Below are 13,905 nucleotides of genomic sequence, written 5' to 3'. Positions count from 1 at the left end.
GTTTGCTTCTTCTCCTTTGAGCCTGGTATCTTTTTACAGCCTTTAAAAACTACCTTTTCGTTGGGGAGGAGATGGGCTACATGGGGAATGGGTACTAAGGAAGGCACTTGAGCACTGTGTGTTATATGTAAGTGATGAATCACTAAATTCTACTCCTGGACCTTATCTTACACTATATGTTATCTAACTAGAATTTAAATAAAAATCTGAGGAAAAACAAAAAATCACCTTTCCAAAATGGTCATTTGCAGCTGCTTCCTTCTTTTATTTCCACTGTTCTTCAATTGATTCAGGCCCTCTTTACCTCTTAGCTAAACTTTTGCTTTGCAGTAGTTGCCTTATACTTGCCCTGCCCCACAGTTCATCTTCACACTGCTGCCACAGTACAAATGTGATTGTGTCATGCCCTTGTTTGAAAATTTTGACAGTTCCTTATTACCTCCAAGATAATGTAGACTCTTCTTAGTATGGAATTCAAAATTTGCCCATTAGAATTGCAAATGTAGTAATATCTGGAAAATTCAGCACAAGAAATGCTCAATGTTTGTGAATTGTGTTTCATGTTTTCACTATTCTGTTGTCACTTTTTCTCATGTATATTATAACTTTTACCTTGGCTAAATTAGAAGGTACATGGGTAAAAATGGATTGTACCTTTCCTTCAGTGTTTGATATCGTGAGGAACTACACTGCAGATTATGACAAGACCTTAATCTTCAATAAAATCCACCATGAACTGAACCAGTTTTGCAGTGCCCATACACTTCAAGAAGTTTACATTGAATTGTTTGGTGAGTGTCTTATTTGTTTTAAATATGTGAATGATGAGTTGGAAATCTTAGTCAACTCTGTGGACACTATAACAATATTAGTAAACATTATGTTATTTCAGCATTTCTTCTGAATTTATAATAGAGCATTTGTCTTTAAAATATTCTTTATCTGAAGTTTAAAATTTCTTATCATTAAATTAAGCAAATAGTTACTCAAAAGATATTTTAAGAATGAGAACCATTTTCTGAAATGCACTATGTATAACTTGATAGAGATTAGAAAAAGATCATTATTTATAGACTATATTCTGTTTTTTTACTATGATAATTTAGTGAAAATTAGCTTTGTTGTTATTTTAATAGATAATTTGAGGAAATTTAGTAGAAGTCTGTTTCTTGGTGTTTCCCAAGACCCACCACCATGTTTGATGAATTGCTAGGAAGACTGACAGGACTCAATATATGTTCTACTCTCACCTAAGATGTATTATAGCAAAAAATATACAAAGTAAAATCCAGAGGAAGCCAGGCACAAGCTTCCAAGAGTCTTCTCCCAGTGGAGTCATGCAAGGATACACTTTGGTATTAAACGGTGACAACACATATGAAATGTTGTCTGCTAGGGAAGCTCATTAGATACTTAATTCCCAGAATTGTTATTGGAAGCTAACATATAGGCATCCTCTGCCTAGTACATAACAAAATTCCAGACTCCCAGAAGGAAGGCACATGTTCAGCATAAACCACATTGGTTGTATAAACAGTTTAGGCACAGTGAGTCATTCTTACCAGTTCCTGGAATAGTGGAAATCCTTTCCAAATTCAAGTTCCCAGGTGACAGCCAAAGGCCAACTTACAGACAAGCCTTTCTAAGGATCACAGCTTCAGGACTGCTATGTTAACTCTTTCTGCACAAGTTACTTTTCATTTGTGATAGTGAAAGCTGTGACCCGTGATTGGGCTGTTGCTGTTGGTTGCTCACTTCTCCCTCCTGGAATTCTTAGTGAATTTCTTACAGGCAGGCATAGGGATGGTTAATCATTTTAGAGATCTACCAATTGATCCCTCATTGATGATTCACAACTACTAGGTATATGAGACAACTGTCCTGATTTGTCACATCACTGGTCATTTTAATAATGGTGAGAGTACTATTGAGGTAGAAAATTTATAAGTTAAAAAGCCAAGTGAAGTGATAGCTTTATTGTCCATTCTTGTATACTTCAAAGACCTTCCTGTGAACTCTCCCCCCTCCCTTTTTATTAAAAAAAAATTTTTTTTAGACATTTATTTATTGTTGAGACACGGGGCGAGACAGAGCATGAGCAGGGGAGGGACAGAGAGAGAGCAAGAGACACAGAATCTGAAGCAGGCTCCAGGCTCTGAGCTGCCAGCACAAAGCCTGACACGGGGTTCAAACCCACAAACTGCAAGATCATGACCTGAGCCGAAGTCAGAGACTTAACCTGCTGAGCCACCCAGGCACCCTTTTTAAATCCAAAATAATGGGCAGAGGTCCATGGAAATGAAATTTAGTTATTTGGAGATTCGGGTTAAGGATTGAGGATAGGAATTTGGTTTTTATGATAATCAGGACACATATTAAGTAACGACACTGAATTAAGATATTAGAGACTTAGAGTCTCCATTTATTGGATAAACAACCTGTTTATCATTTTTCTTCTGATAAACAACCTGTTTATCATCTTTCTTCCTTAATTTCTTTGTTTGACAGTTCTTCACATTTTCTCCTATACAAAAGGAAAATTAAATATAAGTTTTAAATATATGTAATAATTTATACATTTACAATATGTAGGTAGTTTTGTTTTCATATATATGTGCAGTGGTTTAAGGTTTACAAAAGAACAGTACCATGGAAACTTTAGGTCTAATAGTGATTGGATTTTTTTCAGTGTTAATACAATGAAAAAAATTTTTTTGAGTATCATGAGAATTGTTGTTCTTGGCCTCAAAAACAGATCAAATAGATGAAAATCTGAAGCAAGCTCTGCAGAAAGATTTGAACATCATGGCTCCAGGCCTCACCATACAGGTAAGCCCTTTTCTTAGGGAAAATCTCTAGGAATTTTGAGGGCTTTGAATTTAATTGTTCTTTCATTGGACATTGTTTATTCAGCAGTTATTGAATTGAAGCGCTAAGGTATTTTATAGAATAGCTTTCTCACTTTGACTTTAGGTCTCTGCAAAGTAAAATAGTCTTGTAGCTTACCCTGGGTGTCATTTTCTTCTGAACTCTTAGAAGGAACAGATAAGCTGAGAGACTCTTACAAGGAAATGAAATTCGTGCACTGCTTGTATGTGAGGCATTATTAAGATACAATAATGGTGATAAATCAGTGTAAGAGTAAGGCTTTAGTCTCAGTAAGATTTTGAACAACGATTTCAAATATAAAATTTGAATAATAATTCTATCAAAATAGATGTCATGTATGATTAATTGATATATTGATTGGATGATTATTGCTGTAAGAGTTTAGAGTTATAGAATATTTCAAGAGAGTCTGCCTGGAAACGACTATGATTGAGTTGGGATTTTAGATGGGAATGGAAGAATTATCAGGATTTATATGGGGGGGGAGGAATAAGGAAGGTATTTCAAGTGGGTAGCATGGCCTGAATGAAAGTAAGATAGCAGGTGAATTTGGTGGCCGTGGTGGTGGCGGCTGTGGTATTAGGAGATAGAATGGTGAGAGATTATATGCCTGCTTTTGTGGGTCAGTATATTTTCAGATTGGGTTGAAATCCGTAAGTAGATTCTAAAATCAATTTTAGTGGATCATGACCAGCATTGTAAATAAAATGAAATTGAAGAGGAAAAGAAATCAGAGCACATGACATGTACTAAGTTTGTCATTCTGTGAAATTTTTTTTTATTTAAGTGTGTAGGTGTTTATATTGGGTGTCACTGTAAAATACATGTCTTACTGTGGTCATGGTCAGTAACATTAAAAGGTGTTGCTGTAGATCTGGATTACCTGAGAAGTGGTAATATGGCTTCTCTAGTGTCCTTTCTTAGAGTTTCTAGGAGATCTGCTATTGTGGTGACGAATGTTACTGAAGCTAAAGACAAAACTTTTCTTGGTGTCACATGTCCGAAGTGTCACACCATTGAGAATGTACCTTCACTGTGAGTGATCATATGTGAGCTCAGAAACAAGACTGAAAAGGTGGTGAGGGTTTTCCCTTTTCCCATTCACACTGTGCCATTATCTCCGACTGGTGCCTGAGGGGGTGTTGCCTAAGTTAAGAGGTCATTTGAAAAGTCCACAGCTAACTTCATAAAATCCTCTTGGTTGTCCATTCAGTTGTGGCTGGAGTTGCTTTTCAATTTTAAAGGTAAAAAATATGAAAAGAAAATAAAGATAAAAAATATGAATGTGACAGATTCTTAGATTCTGCTCAGGTTGTTACTTGGGAGATGCAGCTCATTCTTCTTAACAGCTGCCTAGAATACTTTGCCTTATATTACATAATTAGTTCTCTGTTGCCAATTTTTTGCTATTAGTAAACAATAGGGTAGTGAACATTCTTGACACATCTCCTTGTTATGTACAAATTATCTTTCAAAAACCTGTATAAATCTTTATTTTTACTAACAATATATGTGCATACTTGTTTCTACGTAAACCTCACAAGCATTTGAAGCAATTAGATATGCTAATTTTTGCTGTATGGAGTGATGTTCTATCTCTCTTTGATTTGCATTTCTTTAGTTATTAATGAAGTTGAGCATCTTTTGATTTTTTTTCTTTGGCTGTTGTGTCAATTGCCTATTCATATCCTTTGCCCACTTTTCTGTTGTATTGTTTTAATTTTCTTACTGATTTGTCGTATTTTGTATATTCTGAATATTTTTATACAAACGTGTTCTGTGTGTTGTAAAGAAATTAGATATTGGGAAAAAGATGAATAGTAAAATGAAATTTACCCATAGTCATACCATTGCAGAGATAACAGTTGTATTTTTTTAGATTCTTCTTAATCTAGAGGAGCGTATATTTGTTTATAGGTATAAATAATGTTAAAGTGGAATCATACCATAGCTGCTTTTTTCACTAACAGTATATATAAGCATCTTTTCAAGTCAAAAATATAGATTCACTACATCATCACCTTTAATGGCTTTATTTAATTAGTCTGTGGTTCCAATTTTTACTGTCACACACGTTGCAATGACAGGGTTCTACAATCCTTCCCTTACAATAGATTCTTTTTTTTTCTAGTTTATTTATTTATTTGTTTTTAATTTAAATTCAAGTTGGTTGACATACAGTGTAGTTTTGGCTTCAGGAGTAGAACCCAGTGATTGATCTTTTACATACGAGACCCAGGGCTCATCCCCAAAAAGTATGCTCCTTAAACAAATTATTAAGTGTAGGATTGATGAGTCAAACTATATGCCCTGTTTGGAGGCCTTTTGATACATATTGCCAAATGGCCTTTCAGAAAATTTTAGTATCTTACATCTGTCATCATTAGTGTTGGTGAGCTGTAGTTTCCTACACATTAGATTGTGAGTGTACCCAAAAACAGATGCATGCCCACTCTCCATCCTTTCAGAGAAATTATTCTGGTATTTTCTATTAATTATTGAGGTTGAATGCCCTAGGATATTTCTTGGCCGTTTGTATTTCATTTGTGAATTATGTTAGTTATTACAACTCTTAAATGCATGGGAAACATTTCTCCTAGTTTTTTTTTTTTTTTTTTTTTTTTTTTTTTTTTTTTACCATTTAATTTCCACCTCCCTCCCCCCTGGCAATTCTGAAGCTTTAAACTTATGTAGTAATTTTAGTATTTTTTCCTTTATGGTTTTTTACAGTGCTGGCGTGCTTTAAGCCACTTTCCCCACTTTATAATATAGAAATTTAAATAAAATTGGAAATTACCACATTTTTCTCTGCTTTTACAGTTGTGTTTTTAGATTTAAATCTTTGGGCACCTGGGTGGCTCAGTTGGTTAAGCGTCTGACTTTGGCTTAGGTCATGATCTCAAGGTTCATGAGTTCGAGCCCCGTGTCATCAGGCTATCTGCTGTTAGCACAGAGCCTGCTTTGGATCCTCTGTCTCCCTCTCACTGTAGCCCTCCCCCGCGCGCATTCTCTCTCTCCCTCTCTCAAAAATAAAGGGGCGCTTGGGTGGCTCCATCAGTTTAGTGTCCGACTTCAGCTCAGGTCATGATATCACGGTTCTTTGAGCCCCACATCAGGCTCTGTGCTGACAGCTCAGAGCCTGGAGCCTACTTCAGATTCTGTCTGTCTCTCTCTGCCCCTCCCCCATTCACACTCTGTCTTTCAAAAATAAATAAATTTAAAAAAATAGATTTAAATCTTTAATTCATTTGGAGTCCATTGTGATGTCAGTTGTGAGGTAGGGTTCCAATTCTCTGTCCCCCAATTTGGTAGCAACAAGAATTACTGAATAATTTATGCCTCCATCTCCCTTGTTTGAAATACCATTTGTATTGCCTGCTAAATCCTATTATGTAGTACTGTTTTTTTGGACTTTATTCCATTGATCTTTCCGTTTCCTATTCCTTCATTAGTTTTCAGCCCTAAACTTTTTCCCATCAAATCTGTTTCTGCCTTATTTTTTCCATCTTGTTAGTAATGACCCCTCTTTCTCTTCAGACAAATCTAGACATGTGGGAGGCATCTTTGACAATGCTCTCATCCTTGGCATCTAATCAGACCCCATATCGTGCTGATTTTACCACCAAAATCCATAAAACTGTTCACTCCTCCATCTTCACTGCCACCTCATTAAGCCAAGTCACTATCTCTCACCATCTCACCTCCTCTCAAGTTGCCGCACTTTCACTTTTACGTCATTTTCTGCATCGCAGTGAGAAAGATCTTTCAAATTTAGTTATATTTATTTGTTTTTATAAAACCAGTCACTGAATGAAAAAAATGTCGCTTTGTAATACGTTTTTAAACTGGTTGATCAAGATCTTCATTGTTTTGGTTGCTTAATTTTGTCATAAAAGTTTCTTACGAGGGGCACCTGGGTGGCTCAGTCGGTTGAGCGACCCAACTGACATTGGCTCAGGTCATGATCTCACAGTTTGTGAGTTCGAGCCCCGCATCGGGCTCTGTGCTGACAGCTCAGAGCCTGGAGCCTGCTTCTGATTTCTGTGTCTCCCTCTCTCTCTACCCCTCCCCCACTCATGCTCTGTGTCTCTCTCTCTCTCTCTCTCTCTCTCTCTCTCAGAAATAAATAAACATTAAAAAAAATTTTTTTTAAAGTTTCTTACAAGAGCTGGAATGCTTTTTCAGATCTTCCAGGCTATTTGTCAGCCTTCCTTCCTTAACACATTACTGTCTGTTATGATAATTCAACATTTTATTCACTTTTAAAATCTCGTGAGATATATTATCTTTTCAAAAATAGTGGCCTTTGATATTTCTGCCAGCTTATTCTTCCAGATGAGCTTTCATTATTGATATTTTCAAGCTATATCAGGTATCTAAATTGACATATAAGTTTAAAATTAGGAACACAGTTTATGGTTTTACTTAGGCATATCATCACTTTTGTTTCTTTTAGAATTTCTGACCTAGGTGAGAAACCCATATCCCAAATTAAATCAATACTCATGAATTCACTGAATTTTAATGCTATTAAATATGTTGTCTCTTTTTGCGTAAGCATTGAGGAATCCAAATGATTCTTGGTGAATTTATTGTGTATCTACTAGTTTGTTGACTTCACTGTCTCTAATAAAGTTTTTTGGTTAATTTCCTTGAATTTGTTTGTTGTGTATGTATTATAAACATTTAACACGAAATCTACCCTCTTAAATTTTAAGTGCACAATACATTATTGACAGTATGTGCGATGTTCTACAACAGATCTTTAGACCTATATATCTTACTTGACTGAAACTTTATGAATTTCCTTAGATTTTTATTTATATAATTATGCCAAAATAAAAATCTTAATTTCCCCTCCACAACCTAGTGTTTCCCAGTCTCCAAGTCATCCTATTTTAATTCTTCACATGACACTCATAGCTATCTGAAACTTCTTTATTCATTTATTTGCTTTTTGTTGTTATCTATTGTGTTTTCTCCCCTTAAAAATTTCAATTTCATGAGAGCAGTCTCACCTTGTTCATTGCTGTATTCATAGTGCCTAGAACAAACAGTACTTGGCACAGATGAGGCACCCAGTTAATACTTACAAGCATTCTCTGTAATAATCAGTATTTAATTTTTCCCTTGTCTGTATTTATACTTTTTTCTTCTTGAACAACTGCTGTGGCAAATTTGAGTGGTGAAAATATGTGTCTTTGATATTTTTTAAATATTTTTTTTTCTTATGTAAGAGAGTGACTATATTATATGCTGGCTTTCCATTTAAAATATATGCTTAAGGGCACCTTGGTGGCTCAGTCGGGTAAGCGTCTGACTTCAGCTCAGGTCATGATCTCACAGTTTGGGAGTTTGAGCCCTGCATCGGGCTCTCTACTGTCAGCACAGAGCCTCTTTTGGATCCTCTGTCCCCCTCTCTCTCTGCTCCTTCCCTGCTTCGCTCATGCTCTCTCTCTCTCTCTCAAAAATAAACATTTAAAAAAATAAATAAAATAAAATACATGCTTATACCCCAGTGGTCACTTTCAGATATATTCATTTCATTAGCTTTTTTCTTTCCCCTCTCCACTTACTGTGTGTGTGTGTGTGTGTGTGTGTGTGTGTGTGTGTGTGTGTTTTGGGCATTGTTTTGGGATATGTTGTCATTTTATTTTTTAAGTCTGTTATGATAACTTACGTTACCTGTTACAGTAGGTGCTTACTTTACACATACTTGAAAATTATGAGATTCCCAAGATTGGCAAGCATGTAGTATGTTCTTCAGCCTCCCTCATACAGCAAAATAGAAATCTTCAGAAGACAGTCCTATTTTATGCTTTTTAAAAAACAAACCTGAGGCGCTCGGGTGGTTCAGTTGGTTGAGCGTCTAACTTCAGCTCAGGTCATGATCTCATGGTTTGTGAGTTCGAGCCCCACATTGGGTTCTCTGCACAGAGCCCACTTTGGATCCTCTGTCTCCCTCTCTCTCTCTCTCTCTCTCTCTCTCTCTCTGCCCCTCCCCTGCTCACACTCTTTCAAAAATAAATAGACATTTAAAAAAAAGACTAAAAATATATGGCCAGTTTCTTAATTAAATGCAAAATGATAGTGCTTCTTCCTGGATCATATTAAAACATACTGGAAGTCATTTGTGTTCTGGTAGTCACATCTTGAAATCTGGCATCTCTCACAAATGCTTGTTAGGAATTTTGGTCTTCTGGGTATCTCTGTGCGTTGTTCCTCAGGGCCTCATATGCCCCACCTTCAGCACGTAGTGAGTTTCCTCACTAGAGTCCCCAGCTTCTTAGTCCGTTTCACTAATTCTTGTATTTAGTTATGATAGCTCTCAAATTCTTCACAGATTTGACTGTTCTCTCACATGTTGGAAAGGCTGTGTTGCTTAAAAGTTTTTAAGTCTTTTTAAAAGGCTTTTAAAAGAAGGTTATGTGCATAGAGGCTTTGTTTAAGTTTAGCCAGTTTTCAGAGGGAAATTAAAACTTTCTTCACATCAGGAGTTTGTTGTGTGTGTTTGTAATGTGGGGGGGGGGGGCGCGGGGAGTGATGTTTAACTAGTTAAATCAAAAGCTTTTGAAAGATCAGTTTTCTGATGGAGAAGTCAGCCTTCAAAAAGCTGCCGTTCCCAAATAGATAATCTTAATTAATGTCAAAGTACACTACGGTTAGGGAAACAAAGTATCTCGTAAACAATGTCTAAAAAAGACAAGTAGACTTTGTTCTAAGTGAGCTCCTGGCAAGAAAGAATGTAAGCTGTTAACTGGTATTTGTTTTCCTTCAGCTTTGGACTGTTTCTGTATGGCCAGTACTGAGTGATTACAGGTTTAAGAAACAGTAAATATGTTTATTGTCTACTGTTATTAAGTTGCATATACTGACCTGAATTTTGTTTGCTTTTATTTTTGTTGTTGACTGTTTCCTACTTTACAATTTAAATCTTGGAATTTTGCCTTCCTTGTGTTTCTTTGGTTGGCAAGCCTGGAAAGGAAACAAAAGTATCCAATTGAAGAGCTTTGTGGAGGTCTTTTAAGGGAGAACCTTTTCCCTTAAGGAGTTTATTTCCTCAGTGGATAGAGTGGTTTTTCCTGTAGCCAAGCATTTTTTTTTTTTTTTTTTTTTTTTTAAGGAAGTAAAAAGCAGAGTATCTTTGATTCTTGGTGTGATGGCATGAAAAACAGATTTTCTAGTGGAATCTCCACACGTGTTAGTAGGCAGCTATGTCATAGTTGCTTTATTACTTTCATATGAGGAGCTTTTCTGTAGATTTAGTTTGAAGATTTATTTTTCAAATATACTTTGGCTTTTCACTTTTATTTTTTAGGCTGTGCGTGTTACAAAACCCAAAATCCCAGAAGCCATAAGAAGAAATTTTGAGTTAATGTGAGTAATATGCTTGGGAGCCCAATATTTTTTTTTTTAGGGCTGTCTAGTTATTAATATACCAGTGTAGAGAAAACTTCTATATGAGATATTACACTCTGGGGTGGGGTGTATATCTATTTTCCATTCTTTAATTCTAATAATATTATCTATTCTTGTGTCTTAATTCACTAGATTATTATGAGTTTTCCCTTTATATATGAACATTTCAGGAGCAGCGTTAGAGGCTAAGTATGCAGTTTGCTATAGAGCTATTGTTGGAAAGCTAAGGAATTGTAATTTGGACATGATTATCTTGAATTAAATACTAATAGAGAAGAGAAGGAGTCCTGGCTGGTAAGGTTGAAGGGAGTGCCTGTATTGTGTTACTGTGTTGTAATGGTAAGAATAGAAACACTTTATTGGCGTAAAGTTTGATGTTCATTTTATGTGGTTGTGTATCCAAAATGACACCTAGATCTTTATAATTTGCTTTGGGGAAACTTTGCCTTAATTGACTCCTGGTAGTCTTCTCTTTTATGTGTCCAGGGCTGACTGGGAATGAGAAGTTACTTGCTTGACATGAAATTAATTTCTAAGTGTTCTGAAGATCCATATTAGGGGAATACCTATTGTAGTTGAAATGGCAGTATTATTCTTGTGTGACAGGTAGTGAAAAGAAGAAACAAAAGTCTTTAGGAAATTTGGCTGGTATTTGAAGAGGAAAAATATGAAATGCTGGAAAAATAACTGCACAAGTGAAGAATACAACAGATTGTATAAGTATAGGGGATCCAAGAAGTAATAATAATTCTTCCTGGGGTAATATACGGTTGAGTCCTTACTGTTCCCGAGTCTGTATCTTTTATTATGCTGAGTTTTATTTTCTCTTTTCATTTGTAGAAAAGGAACTTCTTTTTTGAAGCTATAAAGCAGAGTGCCAGGCTGGGTAGATCATGAGTCTGATCCATTGGTATAAAAAATTTTTTTAATTGAAGGCTCAGGATAACTTAGGCTCTCAACATGATAGCTTCTAGTGATGGAAACATGAAGACTGTATGTTCTCTGCCCTCAAATAATTTGTAGTATCCAGAATGCCATTTTATGTCTTTATCAATTTGGGCAGGAGGAAAGAAGAGATCTTTGGGGGGAAATGTTTTAAGGAAACTCTTGGAGTTACTTTTCAGATAAATCTGGATCTTTCTAATTTTGTAGACTATTGAAATCCCAGAATTAAAAGCCACCTTGAGATCTAACCTTCCACCTAATAGTAGTCTTTTTTATGCTTTTTCTGCCATGTAGTCACCCAGTCACCACTTGTACATGCTTAGTGATAGGCCAGCCATTTCCATTATTAGAACACTCAGGTTCTCAGAAAAGTCTTCTTTACATTGAGCACTAGTTCACTACCTAATAACTGCCACCTAATTATGTCTTCCATACAACAAGCAGGGCCACTGAGGAGGGGCTGAAATCCAGCTCCATTCTGCTTGTCAGACCATGTACCTGAGGGACTGCGTCTGCCCAGAGGTTGTTGCATTTTGCTATTTGGCCCAGAGTGCTGTATGGGCTAGCTGGAGGCCTAACAGTAAAAGAACCATTTATATACTCCGGGTACTTCCAGATCACAGGCCTTTCCATGATACAGTTAGAGGAAAAGGTCAGACTAAATTCAGACGTATAAATTTGATGCCTATATCTGGGTGACTTTGGGCAAATCATTTAACCTTTCAGCCTCAGATTTATTATAAGTAAAATAAGGTAACACCTCTCTTGGCACCATAGTGGATCAGAAAGTTCGTGTTGAAATGGTTCTCTGACCCACCATAGAGTCAGAATTACTGCCTGTGACTGCACATCATTTCTAATTTTTATAATATTTTGCTTCACAGGGAGGCTGAAAAGACAAAACTTCTTATAGCTGCACAGAAACAAAAGGTTGTGGAGAAAGAAGCTGAGACAGAGAGGAAAAAGGCTGTTATAGGTACTTTGATTTCTTTCTGAATTGGTTGTTTCTAAAGTACATGTATTACGAGTTTGTCCTGTTCTTTGTCAGTCTGATGATGGATATGGATGGGATCAAATAAGATTGCATCATACATAGTGGAGAATTCTGGAAACTCTTTTGTACATTCAGATGCCCTACAGCCTTTAAAACCTGATGGTGCCAGTACTTAATGAAGTGGTTTGGCTCGAGACCATGTGTGGCTGCTACTGCTACTTTTTTCAAGGACAAGGAAAATGGATAGGGTTTTTGGGCAACACTGGCCTCTGTGGGGTAGAGTTTTTGTTCATACAATTTAAGAATGGGAAGTTTTTTGGCCAAAGCTTATGTTTATAGCATGCATCCTTGCTGTTGACATGTACCTAGTTTTATCTGGATGGCTAGATGTTGCCCTCTCCGACAGTACGGCGGGATTGCTTACACCTTATTTGAATCACAGAGGCTTCCCAAACACTCCAGGAGACTGTGTATTGGACTGACCTCTTAGGCTGTCAGTTGTTGTTCCTTGGGATGCTGAAAGTTTAAGAGGTGTTTTGTAAACTATTTCAAATATGCAGAAATGTACAGAGAATAATAAAATGAAGGCTTAGTGTTTGCCACATCCCTTCAGGTCATACTTTCTTTCAAGAATAAATTTATATATCTGTTGGAAGCCCCCTGTGTTCTCTTACCTGGTCCTATTTCTTGACTCATCTTTTCTGAGTAGCTTCTGCTCTAAAGCTTGTGTAATCTTTCTGTCCATATTTTTATATTTTTATTATAACTGTGTAATAATAATTCATAGGATTGTTTTAAACCCTAAAAATGGTATCAGACTCTACCTTTTATTTCACAGCTTGCCTTTATCGTACCAACATTGTTTGAGTTTTATTCATATTGGTATGTGTAGATGTGGTTATTTTTAACTGCTGTGCATTCATTCTATGAGTGGACCTCAGTTCATTCTGATGAATTACTGTTGAAGAGTTAGGTAGTTTCTAGTTTTTCCTTACTATGAGCAGTGCCGCAGTAACGCCAGTGTCCATGTGTCTTTGTGCACGTATTTGGAGTTTTCCTGTGATAGTGCTACTCAACATGTAGTGTTGGTCACTGCCTTGTATCATCGGCTTTTTGTTTCTGATCCATAATGAGATGACAGAAATTGACAATGAGTGCTTAGAAATTCTTATAGTATTATATAGTAATTTTATGTCTAATAATAAAAAACTGGACCCTGTGTTTTTGTTTTTAATATTTTTCCAAGTAATTAATTTTTATTATAATTTATAACATATTGTTTCCTAACAAATTGAAATACAGAAAAAGGGGGGGAGGGTGCTGTTCCTTCCATAGGCAGTTGAAGAAGCACTACTCTGGAATACATACCTCCAAGTTGAATTGCTGGGCCATAGGGTACATACATCTTCAAATTTATAACATACGGTATTGCCAAATTGCTCTCCAGTGGTGATTCTACCATTTTACCTTCTCTTCAGCAGGGTTTGAGTTCCAGTTCATTTGCTGCCATAATTGATTCCCATTTCTGCATATCCTCCTCAACTCTTGGAGTCATTAGACCTTTTAAATTTTATGTCAGTTTGCTGGTGGACATGTATCATGTAATTTCAGTTTGTAGTTCTCTGATAACTAGTAAAGTTGAATATTGTTTATTGGCC

The 13,905-nt window shown here is 36.2% G+C and overlaps 1 protein-coding gene across 17 annotated transcripts in view; it reads left to right on the top strand.

Moving 5' to 3' along the window:
- Window positions 1-13,905, top strand: part of ERLIN1 (ER lipid raft associated 1) — a 58,354-nt gene that overhangs the window by 10,663 nt on the left and 33,786 nt on the right. For all 17 annotated transcript variants that reach the window (XR_006194804.1, XR_006194802.1, XR_006194803.1 and 14 more), the window contains 4 exons: window positions 666-791; window positions 2,756-2,829; window positions 10,208-10,266; window positions 12,138-12,229. Coding sequence is in view for 10 of the 17 variants with exons in the window: in XM_042909136.1 (XP_042765070.1) it covers window positions 666-791; window positions 2,756-2,829; window positions 10,208-10,266; window positions 12,138-12,229 (351 nt within the window). In the remaining 7 variants the exon portion in view is untranslated. The remainder of the gene's footprint in view (window positions 1-665; window positions 792-2,755; window positions 2,830-10,207; window positions 10,267-12,137; window positions 12,230-13,905) is intronic.

Source organism: Panthera leo, chromosome D2 (assembly GCF_018350215.1).
Source record: "Panthera leo isolate Ple1 chromosome D2, P.leo_Ple1_pat1.1, whole genome shotgun sequence".
Classification (NCBI taxonomy): Eukaryota; Metazoa; Chordata; class Mammalia; order Carnivora; family Felidae; genus Panthera; species Panthera leo.
Note: the sequence above shows the minus strand (reverse complement) of the source record. Positions and strands in the feature narration are given on the sequence as shown.